The 12,678-nt window shown below is 45.7% G+C and overlaps 1 protein-coding gene across 1 annotated transcript in view; it reads right to left on the reverse strand.

The window, feature by feature from the left end:
- MMP17 (matrix metallopeptidase 17) overlaps positions 1 to 12,678 on the reverse strand; it is a 59,778-nt gene that overhangs the window by 12,632 nt on the left and 34,468 nt on the right. The window contains exons 3-6 of the mRNA XM_027844186.1: positions 11,665 to 11,791; positions 4,861 to 5,144; positions 3,747 to 3,923; positions 137 to 236 (exon numbers count right to left, since the gene is read on the reverse strand). Coding sequence (XP_027699987.1) covers positions 137 to 236; positions 3,747 to 3,923; positions 4,861 to 5,144; positions 11,665 to 11,791 — 688 coding nt within the window. The remainder of the gene's footprint in view (positions 1 to 136; positions 237 to 3,746; positions 3,924 to 4,860; positions 5,145 to 11,664; positions 11,792 to 12,678) is intronic.

Below are 12,678 nucleotides of genomic sequence, written 5' to 3' on the forward strand. Positions count from 1 at the left end.
GGAGAATCTGCATTCAGATACTGAGATGGTTAAGGAGATGCTGTGGTTCTGAGGGTTTGCTGGGGACAGATGCAGCTCTCTCTGGTAGGAAGCTCTGCTCCCACTCCCCCCACTTCAGGGTGAACTGGTGGCTTACGGTACAGTGGTGCGGTTGTCTGGGAGCTCTGGGAGAAAGGGGTGATCCTCAGTCTCAGTGACCTCTGGCTTGGCTGTAGGGGAGACAGACTCCCGGACACCTATGGTGGGAGATAAGAAAAGAAGTGAGAAATTTTGAAGTAACCCCTAGCCAATGCCCCTACTCCAGTCATCTCCCTTACCTCTCCCACTGGTCTTCCCCTCTCTTCTCCAGCCTCTCTGTCCAACTCAGGACCAAAGAAAAGGAAAGGAGGGCAAGAAAACTCTTCAGAAACCCCCATAGCATCGAAAAATGCTGAGTAGGGGCAGCGCAGTATAGAGGGCGGGGAGCCAGGACACTACTCACTCATTTTAGGAATTTGGACAAGAACTCTAATCCCATTGCAGAAATCTCCAATATCATTTGCTTTGAAAAATTATTGTGGTACTTTGAGTACCATGGTAGAATAAACTTCATCCAAAAATCCACTCAAAACCACAATTCCTGTTTGAACCTCAGTGTCTTTCTCTGTAAAATAGAGTAATGCTATCTACCTTACTGGGTATTGTGAGGATGAAGTGAGAGCACCCTTGTCAATCCCTCTCTGAAACATCTGCAGAAAACATCCCCACCTTCTCCACTGCAGCTGCAGCTAGCCTAGTCCAGGCTCTCATTACCAATGACCTGGATGACTGCAATTGCTTCCTCCTTAGTCTTCCGACCTTCATTTTCTCCCTCCAATCCATCCGCCACATCACTGCCACATTTATCTTTCTTAACAAATAGACCTATCTGGTCATATCTCTTTTCTGTTCAAGAATCTTCAATGGCTCCCTACTACCCATTGAGTAGCCTGGCTATCTACCTCCAGAGAGAGAACTGATAAACTCTGGGTGCTGACGGAAGTGTATTTTTTTCCATTTTCTTTATTTTTGTTGCTTTTTTTTGCAGTACGTTTTACATGACTTCACAAGTATAATGGGTACCCTATTGCTTGCCTTCTCAATTGGTGGGAGGAGAGAATTTGGAACTTTAAAAAATGTTAAAAATTGTTGTTGTTCAGTAGTTTTTCAGGTGTGTCTGACTCTTTGTGACCCCATCTGAGGTTTTCTTGGTAGAGATATTGGAGTGGTTTGCCACTTCTCCAGCTCATTTTACAGATGAGGAAGATGAGGCAAACAGGGTTAAGTGACTTGCCCAGCATCACGCAACTACTAAGTGTCTTGAGGTCATATTTGAACTCAGGAAGATGAGTCATATTAAAACTCAACCAACAGTTAAAAAAAAAAAAGGGAATCTCAAAAAAAAAAAAAGAGAAATGTTTAGAGAAATAAAACCCTTTCCCCCCCTCTCTCCTAAAAAATTCCTCAGCCTGGTATTTGAGGGACTCCCCCTTCCAGCCTTATCTCATATTATACCTCATATGACTCATATAACTCCAGAGTTAGACCAACCAAATCGGTGTTTCTCTTTACTATGTTCTATGCTGTCCTGTTTCTGTGCCTTTGGGGTCAGGCCATTCCCTGTGCCTGGAAATGCCCTCTTATCCATCTCAAATGCCACTTCTAACAGGAAGACCTCCCAGATTCCCCAGGTTGGTAACAATCTTCCTTCTTGAAACTTCTGGAGCACTTTGTCTTGTAACCCCTAGAGTCATAGTTTTAGATCCAGAAGAGACCTTAGAGGTCAGAACACTGAGGAGCAGAGATGTGACTTGACCAAAGCTATATTCTAAAATATTTATAGTTACATTATTTGTTAATTATTTGTTACAATCTCATTCTCTACCTAGACTTCAAGCCCTCTGAGGACAAGGACAAAGTCTTAGCTAAACTTTGTAACACTCAAAGTGATTTGTATCACTCGATTTTTTAATCACTCAATTAGCACAGTGCTTGGCATACAATAAGCACTCAGTAAGTTTGCTGAATGACTAATCTGTAGAATGAATCATCTGGTAAATCTGTGGGGCATGACCTAGATTGGCATCATCAGAATTCTCCAGAATTCTCTTGGCTCAAGGCTTCCACACTGCTCTAACCACCAACGCGCTGAAAGGGATTTCTGTTCCTGGGCCTCCCTTTTCTGATTGGTGACGATGGTGGCACTGAAAATCCTGTCCATGCTTCACCCTGTCACCTCCTCTCAGGCCATTCTTCCACAACATGGTCTCCTGGCAAATGCCCTTTCCTGCCTCCATCACTCCCACCTCCAATCTAGAATCATGGTCAAATCTACTCTGCCATTGTTCCTGGATGGGATATGTCAGTCTACTTCCCTTTGGATCAACTCACCATCTCTGTAATTTCCCAGACCAAAATGTCCCTTCCATGGCCACCACCTCTTTATGTTTGTTGTTTCTCCCATTAGAATGTAAGCTCATTGAAGGCAGGGACTGTCTTTGCTTTTATCTTAGTATCCTCAGAGCTTAGCATAGTGCTTGGCACATTGTAGGCTCTTTTGCTTTTAACATAGTATTTTATTTTTTCCCAATTGCACATAAAGACAATTTTTAGCATTCATTTTAAAAATATTTTGAGTTCAAAATTTTCTCCCTCCGTCACCACTCCCTTCCTAAGATGGTAAGCAATTTTATAAAGGTTATATATGTGCAATTCTGTAAAACACATTTCCATACTAGTCATGTTGTGAAAGAAGCAGACTAAAAGAAGAAAAAACATGAAAAAATAAAGGAAATGAAAAATAGTATGCTTTGATCTGCATTTAGAATCCATGAGTTCTTTCTCTGGAGGTAGATAGCATTTTTCATCATGAGTCCTTTGGAATTGTTTTGGATCATTGTATTACTGAGAAGAGCTAAATCCTTCATAGCTGATTATGGTACAATATTGCTATTACTGTGTATAATGTTCTCCTGGTTCTGCTCACTTCACTTTGCATCACTTTGTGTAAATCTTTCCAAGTTTTTCACATAGTAGGCTCTTAATAAATGTTTTTCCCTCCCATTTATTCTGAATTGTCTTTGATTCTTTAAAGTTTATACACAAAGTCTTACCCTAGTTCAGAAGCTCAAACCTGATTTTATCTACCTGGCCTTTGATGCTGGCTGCTGATGCTCCTTTTACTATCAAGAAATTGAATACAAGTCATTGGGCCCTGCTGGCCACTTTTTTTCACTCCCGGGCTAGTAGCTTATCTACAAGGGTGAATGATGACGTGGCTGATATGGGCTCTGCCCTGAGTGGAATACATCTAATCCCTGAAACAGAACCCTCCCTCAGGCTCTGGGTATAGACTAGGAGCAGATGTCATCTTTGCTCTGGTCCCTGTGCCTTGACTATTGGCTTAACTACTTACACTTGTTTTAGCCCCTGGGGCTAGATCGCTTCTTTAGCATTCTTTCCCCTGAATTTCCTTTGAGAACTGCAGTCTGGCTGAAAGGAGCTCATTAGGAAGCCTGACTAGTCCAATGTGATTACTTGGCCCCATATCCTGTCTGGCATCACTCACCCCCCCCACCCAGTTTGAATGGCTATAGAGCCTGAGCTTCAGCTTTAGATGGGAGGTGGGAAAGCTATAGAGAGTCAGGGAGGCCTAGGGGTTGTGGGGGTGGGTAGAACATGAGGTCAGCAGAAGAGAGGGAAAGGTCAGGATTGGGTGCCAAGCTCACCGTACAGTTGCCAGATGCGGACTTTGTCCTCATAGGGCAGGTCATATTTCAGGGGGTCGCCCACGGGGCCCTGATAATAGGGTCTCATGATGGACTGTATGGCTGAGATGTGGGTGAGCCCAATGGCGTGGCCAAACTCGTGGACAGCCACAGCAAAGAGATCCATCCCGTGAGCATCTGAGGAAACATGAAGATACCTATCAGCTAAAATGGGGCTGAGGGGTCCCTGGTAGCCAGATCTTCTATTCCACGCACAGGATTTTGGGTTATTTCTGGGTGCACATGCAAGCAAGAGCCTCAGAGCTTAGCATGGTGTCTGGCACATAATACACACTTAACAAATGTTTATTGATTGATTGATTGAAGAGACCCAGAGAACTCCCTGGGATGCACCTTCAAGTTCTCCAGCCTGAGTCTTGATTGTCCAGAAAACACTCCAGGACTCTGGGCCTGGAACCCTGACAAGATTTCTTCTCTCAGTGGTCCCACCCCAGATCCTGCCCACTACTGAGCCCATCAATATCTCTACTTCCCAACAGTACATTGTGAGGGGCCCTGGGCCTTTCTGCTGGCCCACTCACTATACCCTCGTAAGGACCGCCAGTTCTTTCCATCTGCCCTTCATCTGAAGCCTCCTCTATGGGTTGTCTCCCCAATAAGAACGTGAGCTCTTTGAAAACAGGAATTGTTTTACTTTCTATTTATATTTCCAGTGCTCATTTGCGGTGCTTGACACATCTTAAGTGCTTAAAAATATGTTTTTCAATTCCATTCCGTGCCTGTGGGAACATGGATGCATAGAGGTGTGTGAGAGAATTCGGGCGTATTTTAAATTTATAGGCAGATGTGTATCTGACAAAAAGCAGGAGAAAGGAAGGGAAGGAGGTTGTATGGGGCCGTTGTGGGCTTCCTTGGGCATGTGGGCAAGTGTGAGACTATGTGGTTAACACAGGCTTCCCGGGATATATGGTGTCGACATGGGCTTTCTTAGGCCTCATGGAGTTAGCGTGGATCCCACAGGGGTATGAGGGATCACTGTGGCCCCCTCAGACTAGATGAGGTTGATTTGGGATCCCTGAGCTATATGTAGGGTCTTCCCTGGGTTGTTCCCCACCTGAGGATCGGAAAGTCCAGGCCTCATCATCATCGAAGTGGGTGTCTCCAGCTGTGTGGTGGTCTCCGGGAAAGAAAGCGTGGGCCACGGTGCCCCCAGGGCCATCGAAGGGGTAGCCGTCATTGTGGTCCGCTTTGGAGAAGTCAATCTGGATGTCCGCGTTGCTGCCTGCTACCTCGTGGAAGTTGAGCGGTGTAATGTCACTCCACACCTTTAGGGCGTAGTACATGAGTGCGCGGACCGTGTCCCGGCCCAGTGAGGAATCCCGTGGGAATGTGCGGACCCTATTGGAGAGCAGAGAATGGCAAAGCCTGAGTACACCTGGCCTCTGGCCTGGTCTGAGGCTGTCTCCCCTCTCACACAAGTCAGAGGACCTACATTCTTGGCACAGGGGCTTCATTGCCCCTCTCCTGGCTTTACACCTCATGGTAGGATCCATGTTACCTCCTCCCTCTGGCTCTCTCCTTCCCCACATCAGGAATGGAATGTGGAGAATTCTAACTGTCCCCTAGTAGGAAGGGCCTGTCCCAGGAGGTAGTGGGCTCCCCTCACTAGAAGTCTTCAAACAAAGGTTGGTGTTAGATGACCACTTGTTGGATATATGACAAAGGGAATTAAGAAGCAGCAGGGCATAGTGCATAGGACACTAGACTTGACATCAAGAAGTCCTGGGTTCAAATCTTGATTCAGATATATGCTTGTGACCTTGGGCAAGTCACTTAAAAAAAATCAAAACCTCATTGTACCTCAGTTTCCTTACCTATAAAATGGAGGAAGGGGTTGAGCATAATAGTCTTTGAGATATCTTTTAGCTCTGACATTTATCATTTATTCATGAATTCTTGTTTAGCTACCTGTTGGATTAAGTAGCTTCTCTGGTCCCTTTCCAACTGTAACACTGTGACATACCAGTTGTCTTTAAATACTTAGAGATCAGAGATCTTATGGGGCAGCCAGGTGGTATAGTGGACAGAGCACCAGGCCTGGAGGCAGGAAGACCTGAGTTCAAATCTGGCCTCAGATATTTCCTAGCTATGTTACCATGGGCAAGTCACTTAACCCTGTTGGCCTCAGTTTCCCCATCTGTGAAATGAGCTGGAGAAGGAAATGGCAAATCACTGCAGTATCTCTGTCAAGAAAACCCCAAATAGGGGGCATCTAGGTGGTGCAGTGGATAGAGCTCTGGCCTTGGAGTCAGGAGGACCTAAGTTCAAATCCTGCCCCAGACACTTGTCACTTACTAGCTGTGTGACCCTGGGCAAGTCACTTAACCCCGATTGCCTCACCAAAAAAAAAAAAATCAAAAACAAGAAAACCCCAAATGGGGTCATAAAGAGTCAGACACACCTGACCAACAACAAAAGATTTAGAGCAAGATGAGACTTTAGATGTCCTCTAGTCCAAACCCACTTGAGGGAACAGGCCCAGAGAGGTATGATGACTTGCCTAAAGTCAAATTAGTATTAAGAAGCAGAGGGACGATTCGAACTCAGGTCCTCTGACTTCAAATCAAGGGCTACTTCCACTATACCATTTGTCTCACGTGGACGAAGAATCAGACTCGTACCATGGACAGAACTAGGCATAATAGGAAAAAACTTCAAATATGAGGAAACACTTCCTGACATTTGGAGCTGATCCCAAGCACAGCGGCTGGAGGAAGTGGATTCCCATTCCCTGGAAGTCCTCCAGCAGAGGCTGGATGACCTTTCCTCAGGGAAGGTCGTGGAAGGAATTCAGATTCAAGTGCAGTTCGTCCTGGACAGTGGCTGAGGTGCCTCTCAGCTCTGAGATGCTGCGATTCTGGGACAGAGAAATCTCCAGGTGCCGTACATGCCTCTGTACATGCCTCCCAAAGCTTTGTTCTCCTCTCATGGGGTGGGGGAGGGTGAGAGTAGAGGGTATTGGGAAATCAGGCTGTGCAGGCCGAGCAGAAGAGGATGCTGGAGAAACTTGGTCAATGAGGTTCAAGAGAAAGATGATTTCTTTTTAATTTTATATAATCAAAATGATCTAGCTTACATTTCCTAATGCTCTCTGTATCTTGTTTGGTCCTAAGTTCTTCCCTTACCCACATCAGATTGTCTCGGGGAGTAGGGAGGGATAGGCTTTGGAACTCAAAACTTAAAAGAAAATGTCAGAAATTGTTTTAATGTGTAATTACGGAAAAGATAAAATACCATTTAAAAAATAAAAAAGAGAAAGATGACTTCTAAAGTTCCTTCCATCTGTAATCATCTATAAATCTATGAAATTTATATATTTCTTGTTAGTCTGGGTGTGAGCACAGGGAGGGGTGAGGGGTATCTCAGTCTGTGACTGAGGCTTAATGGGGTTGTTGATTTAATCTACATCTTACCCGGGGGCGAAGGGACGGAACTAGATTTTAATCCAGGTCCTCAGACTCTAAATTCTTTGGGCAATGAAGGAGAATCTATTTTCCTCTCTAATGAGGGGAACCTTTTACCTCCTGAGGCAGAACATCCCATTGGGTCATATTAGTCAAAGGCCCAATGACTCCAATTCCTCTAACCTCCCAGTCCAAAATGCTCCTACCACTCTCCTACATGTGATGTCTTCTTCTATTAGAATGTAAGCTCTCTGAGGTCAGGGGCTATCTTGTTTGCTTGTATTTGTCTGCTCAGTGCCTAGTACAGTGTCTGATACATAATGTGTTTAACAAATGCTTATTCATTCATTCTCTTCCTAAGAGGATCATAGGCTTAGAGTTGTAAGGGACCTTTGATCAATTCAATACCTCTCATTTTACAGTTGAGGAAATTGAAGGCCAGAGAGGTTAGGTGATTCTCCCCAGGTCACACAGGTAGTAAATGGCAGAGTCAGGATCTGAACCTAGGTCTAGACCTCTTTCTACTGAACCAAAAAGGCTGAGTTTCCATGGTCTTAGGCTCTGCCTGTGGCTTTTTCTATCTTGAGAAAGGGTCAATGAGATTTTAGAGATGGAAGGGACTATAAAGATCATTCTAGTCCAACTCTCCCATTGTATAGATGAAGAAACTGAGGCCATCATAAATCAAGCTAGTGGCACAGCTGGAACTTGAACCCAAATCCAGTGTTGTGCCTACTGCCCCCGGTTCCCTCCACAGAGCAGGCCTCTCTTGATCCAGGGAGGGGTCAGGTTCACAACCTATCAGAGGCCCCTTCCCCCTTCTGGGGCTGTCTCCTCCAGGTGGGAAGGGAATCAGGCCCGGCCTTAATAAGCTGCTTCCTGACACCTTTGGATGACTGCCTGCTTCATCCTTCCTCTGGCTCTCACTCAAAGTATTCCATTTCCAGATTAATTTAATGCAGCTTCACCTAATAAATGTGTTGGCTTCCGAGGGTCTCAGCCGGGTCTGACTACATTATTTGGCAGATACTGTGGGAGGGCCGTGGCCTGTGGGAGCCTAGGCTAGGAAGCCAGGAATCTTCAAAGGTCTGAGGCCTGAGGAGACACTCAGAGGAAAAGGTCTCAAGGAGCTAGTTTGAACCTCAAGGCTGACCCACAAAGGGTTGTGGGATTGGTGCTCCTCAGGCAGGAGGCAGTGGGGTCTCAGCATCGAGGACTGAGTTGAGTTTATTTGAAGCCACATATGGCCCATCTTCTAAGAAAGGGCTGCAGAGGAGGGGGGTGCTGGAGAACATTTGGATTCTCCCTTCCCCTTCCCCCTTCTCTCCTCACTTCTCCCAGCTGACACCGAGTTTGTATTAGCTTCTTCCTGTCCCAAGTCACCAAGGGAAAAAACTAGGTCCAAATTCTCCAAGGCAAACTTCATCTACCCCAAACACCTCCTAACCAATTACTATAGACAGAAGGAGCCAGCCCTCCAGACACACACACACACACATACACATACACACACACACTCACACACACACAACTCTCACACACACATACACTCTCTCTCTCTCACACACACACACACACACACACACACACACACACACACAAAATCATTCCATCACTCACTCAACCAACCAACATTTATTAAGCCACTTTATATATAGAGATCATTATGCAAGGTATATTTGGCTTGCAGGGGAGATGCAGTTTAGATGAGATGGGATCCTTGCCCAAAGGCAGGAGATAAGATACAAAAACAGTCGCAGAATCCCAGAGTCTTAGCATTGGAAGGACTGTGGATCAATACATATCAATTAGTCTATCACCAAGTATTTATTACAGGCTTGCTCTGGGCCAGGCCCTGGTGCCAGGGGACAGGAATATGAAGGTAAAGGTGAAATAGTCTTTGACCTCAAGAATCTTGTCTAAATTGTACTTAACATGTATTTATCATTCAGCCTTTGCCTGAAAGCCTCTAACAATAATAGGCAGCTAGGTAGTTCAGTGGATAGAGTACTGGATCTGGATTTAGGAAGACCTGAGTTCAAATCTGGCCTCAGATACAACCTAGTTGTGTGACTCTGGGCAAGTCATTTAATTTCTTTCTGCTTCAGTTTTCTCATTTGTAAAATGGGGGTAGTAATAACAGCACCTACCTCTCAGGGTGATTGTGAAGATGAAATAAGATAATATCTGTAATTTGTCATTGTGGAGTTGTACCCAACTCTCTGTGACCCAACTGGGGTTTTTCTTGGCAAAGAGACTGGAATAGTTTGCCATTTCCTTCTCCAGCTCATTTGACAGATGAGGAAACTGAGGCAAACAGGGTTAAGAGACTTACCCAGGGTCACATAGCAAGTGTCTGAGGCCAGATTTGAACTCGGGTCTTCCTGACTCTAGGCCCAGTTCTCTATCCACTGAGCCATCTAGTTGCCCTTAATATAGTTTTTAAAATTATTATTATTATTATTGTTATTACCGAGGCAATCGGGGTTAAGTGACTTGCCCAGGGTCACACAGCTAATAAGTGTCAAGTGTCTGAGGCCAGATATGCCCTTAATATTTATAAAGTACTTTGTAAACCTTCAAACGCCATATAAATGCTAGCTACTGATGTGAACGAACTCTGAGGCCGCTCATTCCACTTTGAGTAGCTCTTACCATTAGGAAGAATCAACATCAAGCTGAAATTTGGCTCTGGCTCCCTTTCTTTCCTCCTCATTCCTAGTTTTGCCCTTTGTGGCCAGGCAGAACAGGCCTGAGCCTTCCTCCATGTGACAGCTTTCAAATCTTAGAAGACAGATATCAATTCCACTCTCTCCACCCCACCCCACTTATCTTTTTGGTAGGAATCACTGAATAATAATAATTTTTTAAAAAATGTATTAAGGGCCTACTATGAGCCAGGCACAGTATTAGTAAGTAGGGAGGATACAAAGTCAGGTTAGGTTAGTTAGGTGAGTCAGTCCCTGCCCTCAAGTAGCTTCCATTCTAATAGGGAGTAGAAACAGACATTACAATAAGATCATCTGTTCAGACCTGGAAGAGATTCCAAAGGCCGTCTAATCCAGCCCCCTTATTTCACAGGCAAAGGAACTGAGGCTCAAGGTCAAACAGAGAATATAAAAGGTAGGATTTGAACCTAGAACCTTTGATTCCAGAATTAGCTTTCTCTCTGCTGTACTACAGAAAAGAATCAGGAGAGGATGGTATCTGTAAAGTCAAGGATGAGAAAATATTTGGTAGGAGTGGGTGGGCAACAAGGCCCCAAACTGCAGAGAGATCAAGGATGATAAAGACTAAAAAAACCAAAACAGAACATTGGATTTGTTGCTTGGGTCATTGGTGACCTTTGAGAGACCAGTTTCAGTACAGTGGTGGGCCTGGAAGGCTGAAAGTGGGGAGTGAGGAAGAGGAGGCATCAGGTGTAGGCAACCTTTCAAAAAGTTTTGTCAGTGAAGAGAAGGAAGAGAGCTGGGGTGTTAGTTAAATAGGATCAAGGGAAGACTTTTTTTTTCTTTTTTAAAGGACTGGAGAAACCTCAACATGTCTGTAGGCAGAAGGGAAGGAGCCAGTGGAGAGACTGAATATGCCTGAAAGAGAGGAGCTGATTGATGATGCAAGGTCCTGAAAGAGGAGAGAGGGAGGGAGATTGAGGTTACAAGGCAGAGAGATCAGTCTTGGTGAGAAATGTCTTATTTTGTGACTGGAAGGAAGGAGGAGAGAAGGCTTGATGATGCTGAGGTTTGATGGATGGAAGGAAAGGGTTGAGGGAGATGGATGACCTCGGGATGAGACTGGGACAACTGTTGTAAGGGCTTGGTGGTGGAGGGTTTGAGGAAAGACATGGCTGGACAGACACACTCAGAGATACACAGATAGGGACACAGATAAACACATACCCACAGAGACACACATACGTAAGGAGACGACTAGAAAGATGGACACGTACCCACAGATACATGCACATGTTGGGGCACAGATAATAATGAGGATGATGACAAATGATAGGTGATAATTAACATTTCTATACCACCTACTTTGTGCCAGGCACTGTGCTAATCATTTTACAGATATTATCCTGTTTGATCTTTACAACAATCATGGGAGGTAGGTGCTATTATTATTCCTTAACAGTTTTACAGATGAGGAAACTGAGGCAAACACAGGTTAAATGATTTGCCCAGGGTCACCAGCATCTGAGGCCGAATTTGAACTCCAGTCTTCCTGATCCCAGGTCTAGCGCTCTATCCATTGCACCATCTAGTTGCCAGAAGATACCTACCCACAGAGAAACACAGATACCTCCAGCCTCCAGTTGTGAGTGGCCCTGGAGGGCAGTGGGGATCACAAAAGACCACACTTACCATCATCCATGTCACCCTGCTGGGGCTTAGCCCCTCTTCCTTGGGGAGGGGGCAGCCAAGGAGGAGCCCAGGCTGGCATCAGGATACACATACCTCCAGGACAGATTTCTCTTGCTCCATTTGGTTAGGGTGGGGGTGTTCCTCTTTCTCCGGGCCCCAGGTATAGCCAGGTCTGGCAGTGAGCAGCGTGGTGTCTTCATGAGCTGGAGGGTGGCCTCATCTATGTGGAAGGCAGTGGGAAGGGGAGCTCAGGGGTCAGGAGCCCAGGCAGTTCCTCAGTTCCCTAGCTGGCTCTTTTCACCCCATGTGGACTTGGGGGTCCTTTCTCTATACTCTTGGCTCATGCTGCCTTTCCCCTCTCCTGAGCACCCTCCCTCTATCCTAGAGGAGATTTCAACATTCCGCCCCCTTACCCTTGCACATATGGGGTTGATGTGTCTATCTAGCACATGCGTGTCTAAACTAGCCCTGAGGACGGGGCTCTGCTGTCTCCCTGACAACCCTGTGCCTCGTGGAATGGTGAGTTAGCCTAACACATCCTGCCCTCCTCGCCTCCGGGGGCACATCCTTGTGAGCTTCATGAGCCCTGTCTGGTCAGACTGGGGTAGGAGACTCTCAAGGGACCTTAGGAATCCTCTAGTTCAATTCCCTCGTTTTGTAGGGGAGGAAAGTGAGGCCCTAAAGATGGACTTGCTCAGGGTCACACAGGCCAGAAGTGGTGGAGCTGGAAATCGAACCCCGGTCCTCTGAATGAAAAGAAAACAAACATTTAAGTTTGCAAATCGATAGATTCACATCAATTTTTGAGAAAGGTTCTCTAGGCATTTTAAAGAAGGAGAAACTGGGGCCCAAAGTTTAAGTGACTTGCCTGTGGTCACCTAGAAGGTCAGTGTCAGTGGTGGGATTTGAACCCAGGGCTTCTTGACCCCAGGGCCAAGCCTTCTATCTGCTATGTCAAGTTGCCTCACCTAAACTCAATGCCCTTTCCATTCCCACCCCGCAGGGGTAGCTCATGGAAACCAGGGCCCCCTGCACCATGTCCTCATCTCCACGCCCCTCTCTCTCTAGTTCCCTGCCCTCTGCTTTCCCGAATCACCCCAAGTTTTT

Source organism: Vombatus ursinus, unplaced genomic scaffold, assembly GCF_900497805.2.
Source record: "Vombatus ursinus unplaced genomic scaffold, bare-nosed wombat genome assembly UNPS02014935.1, whole genome shotgun sequence".
NCBI lineage: Eukaryota > Metazoa > Chordata > Mammalia > Diprotodontia > Vombatidae > Vombatus > Vombatus ursinus.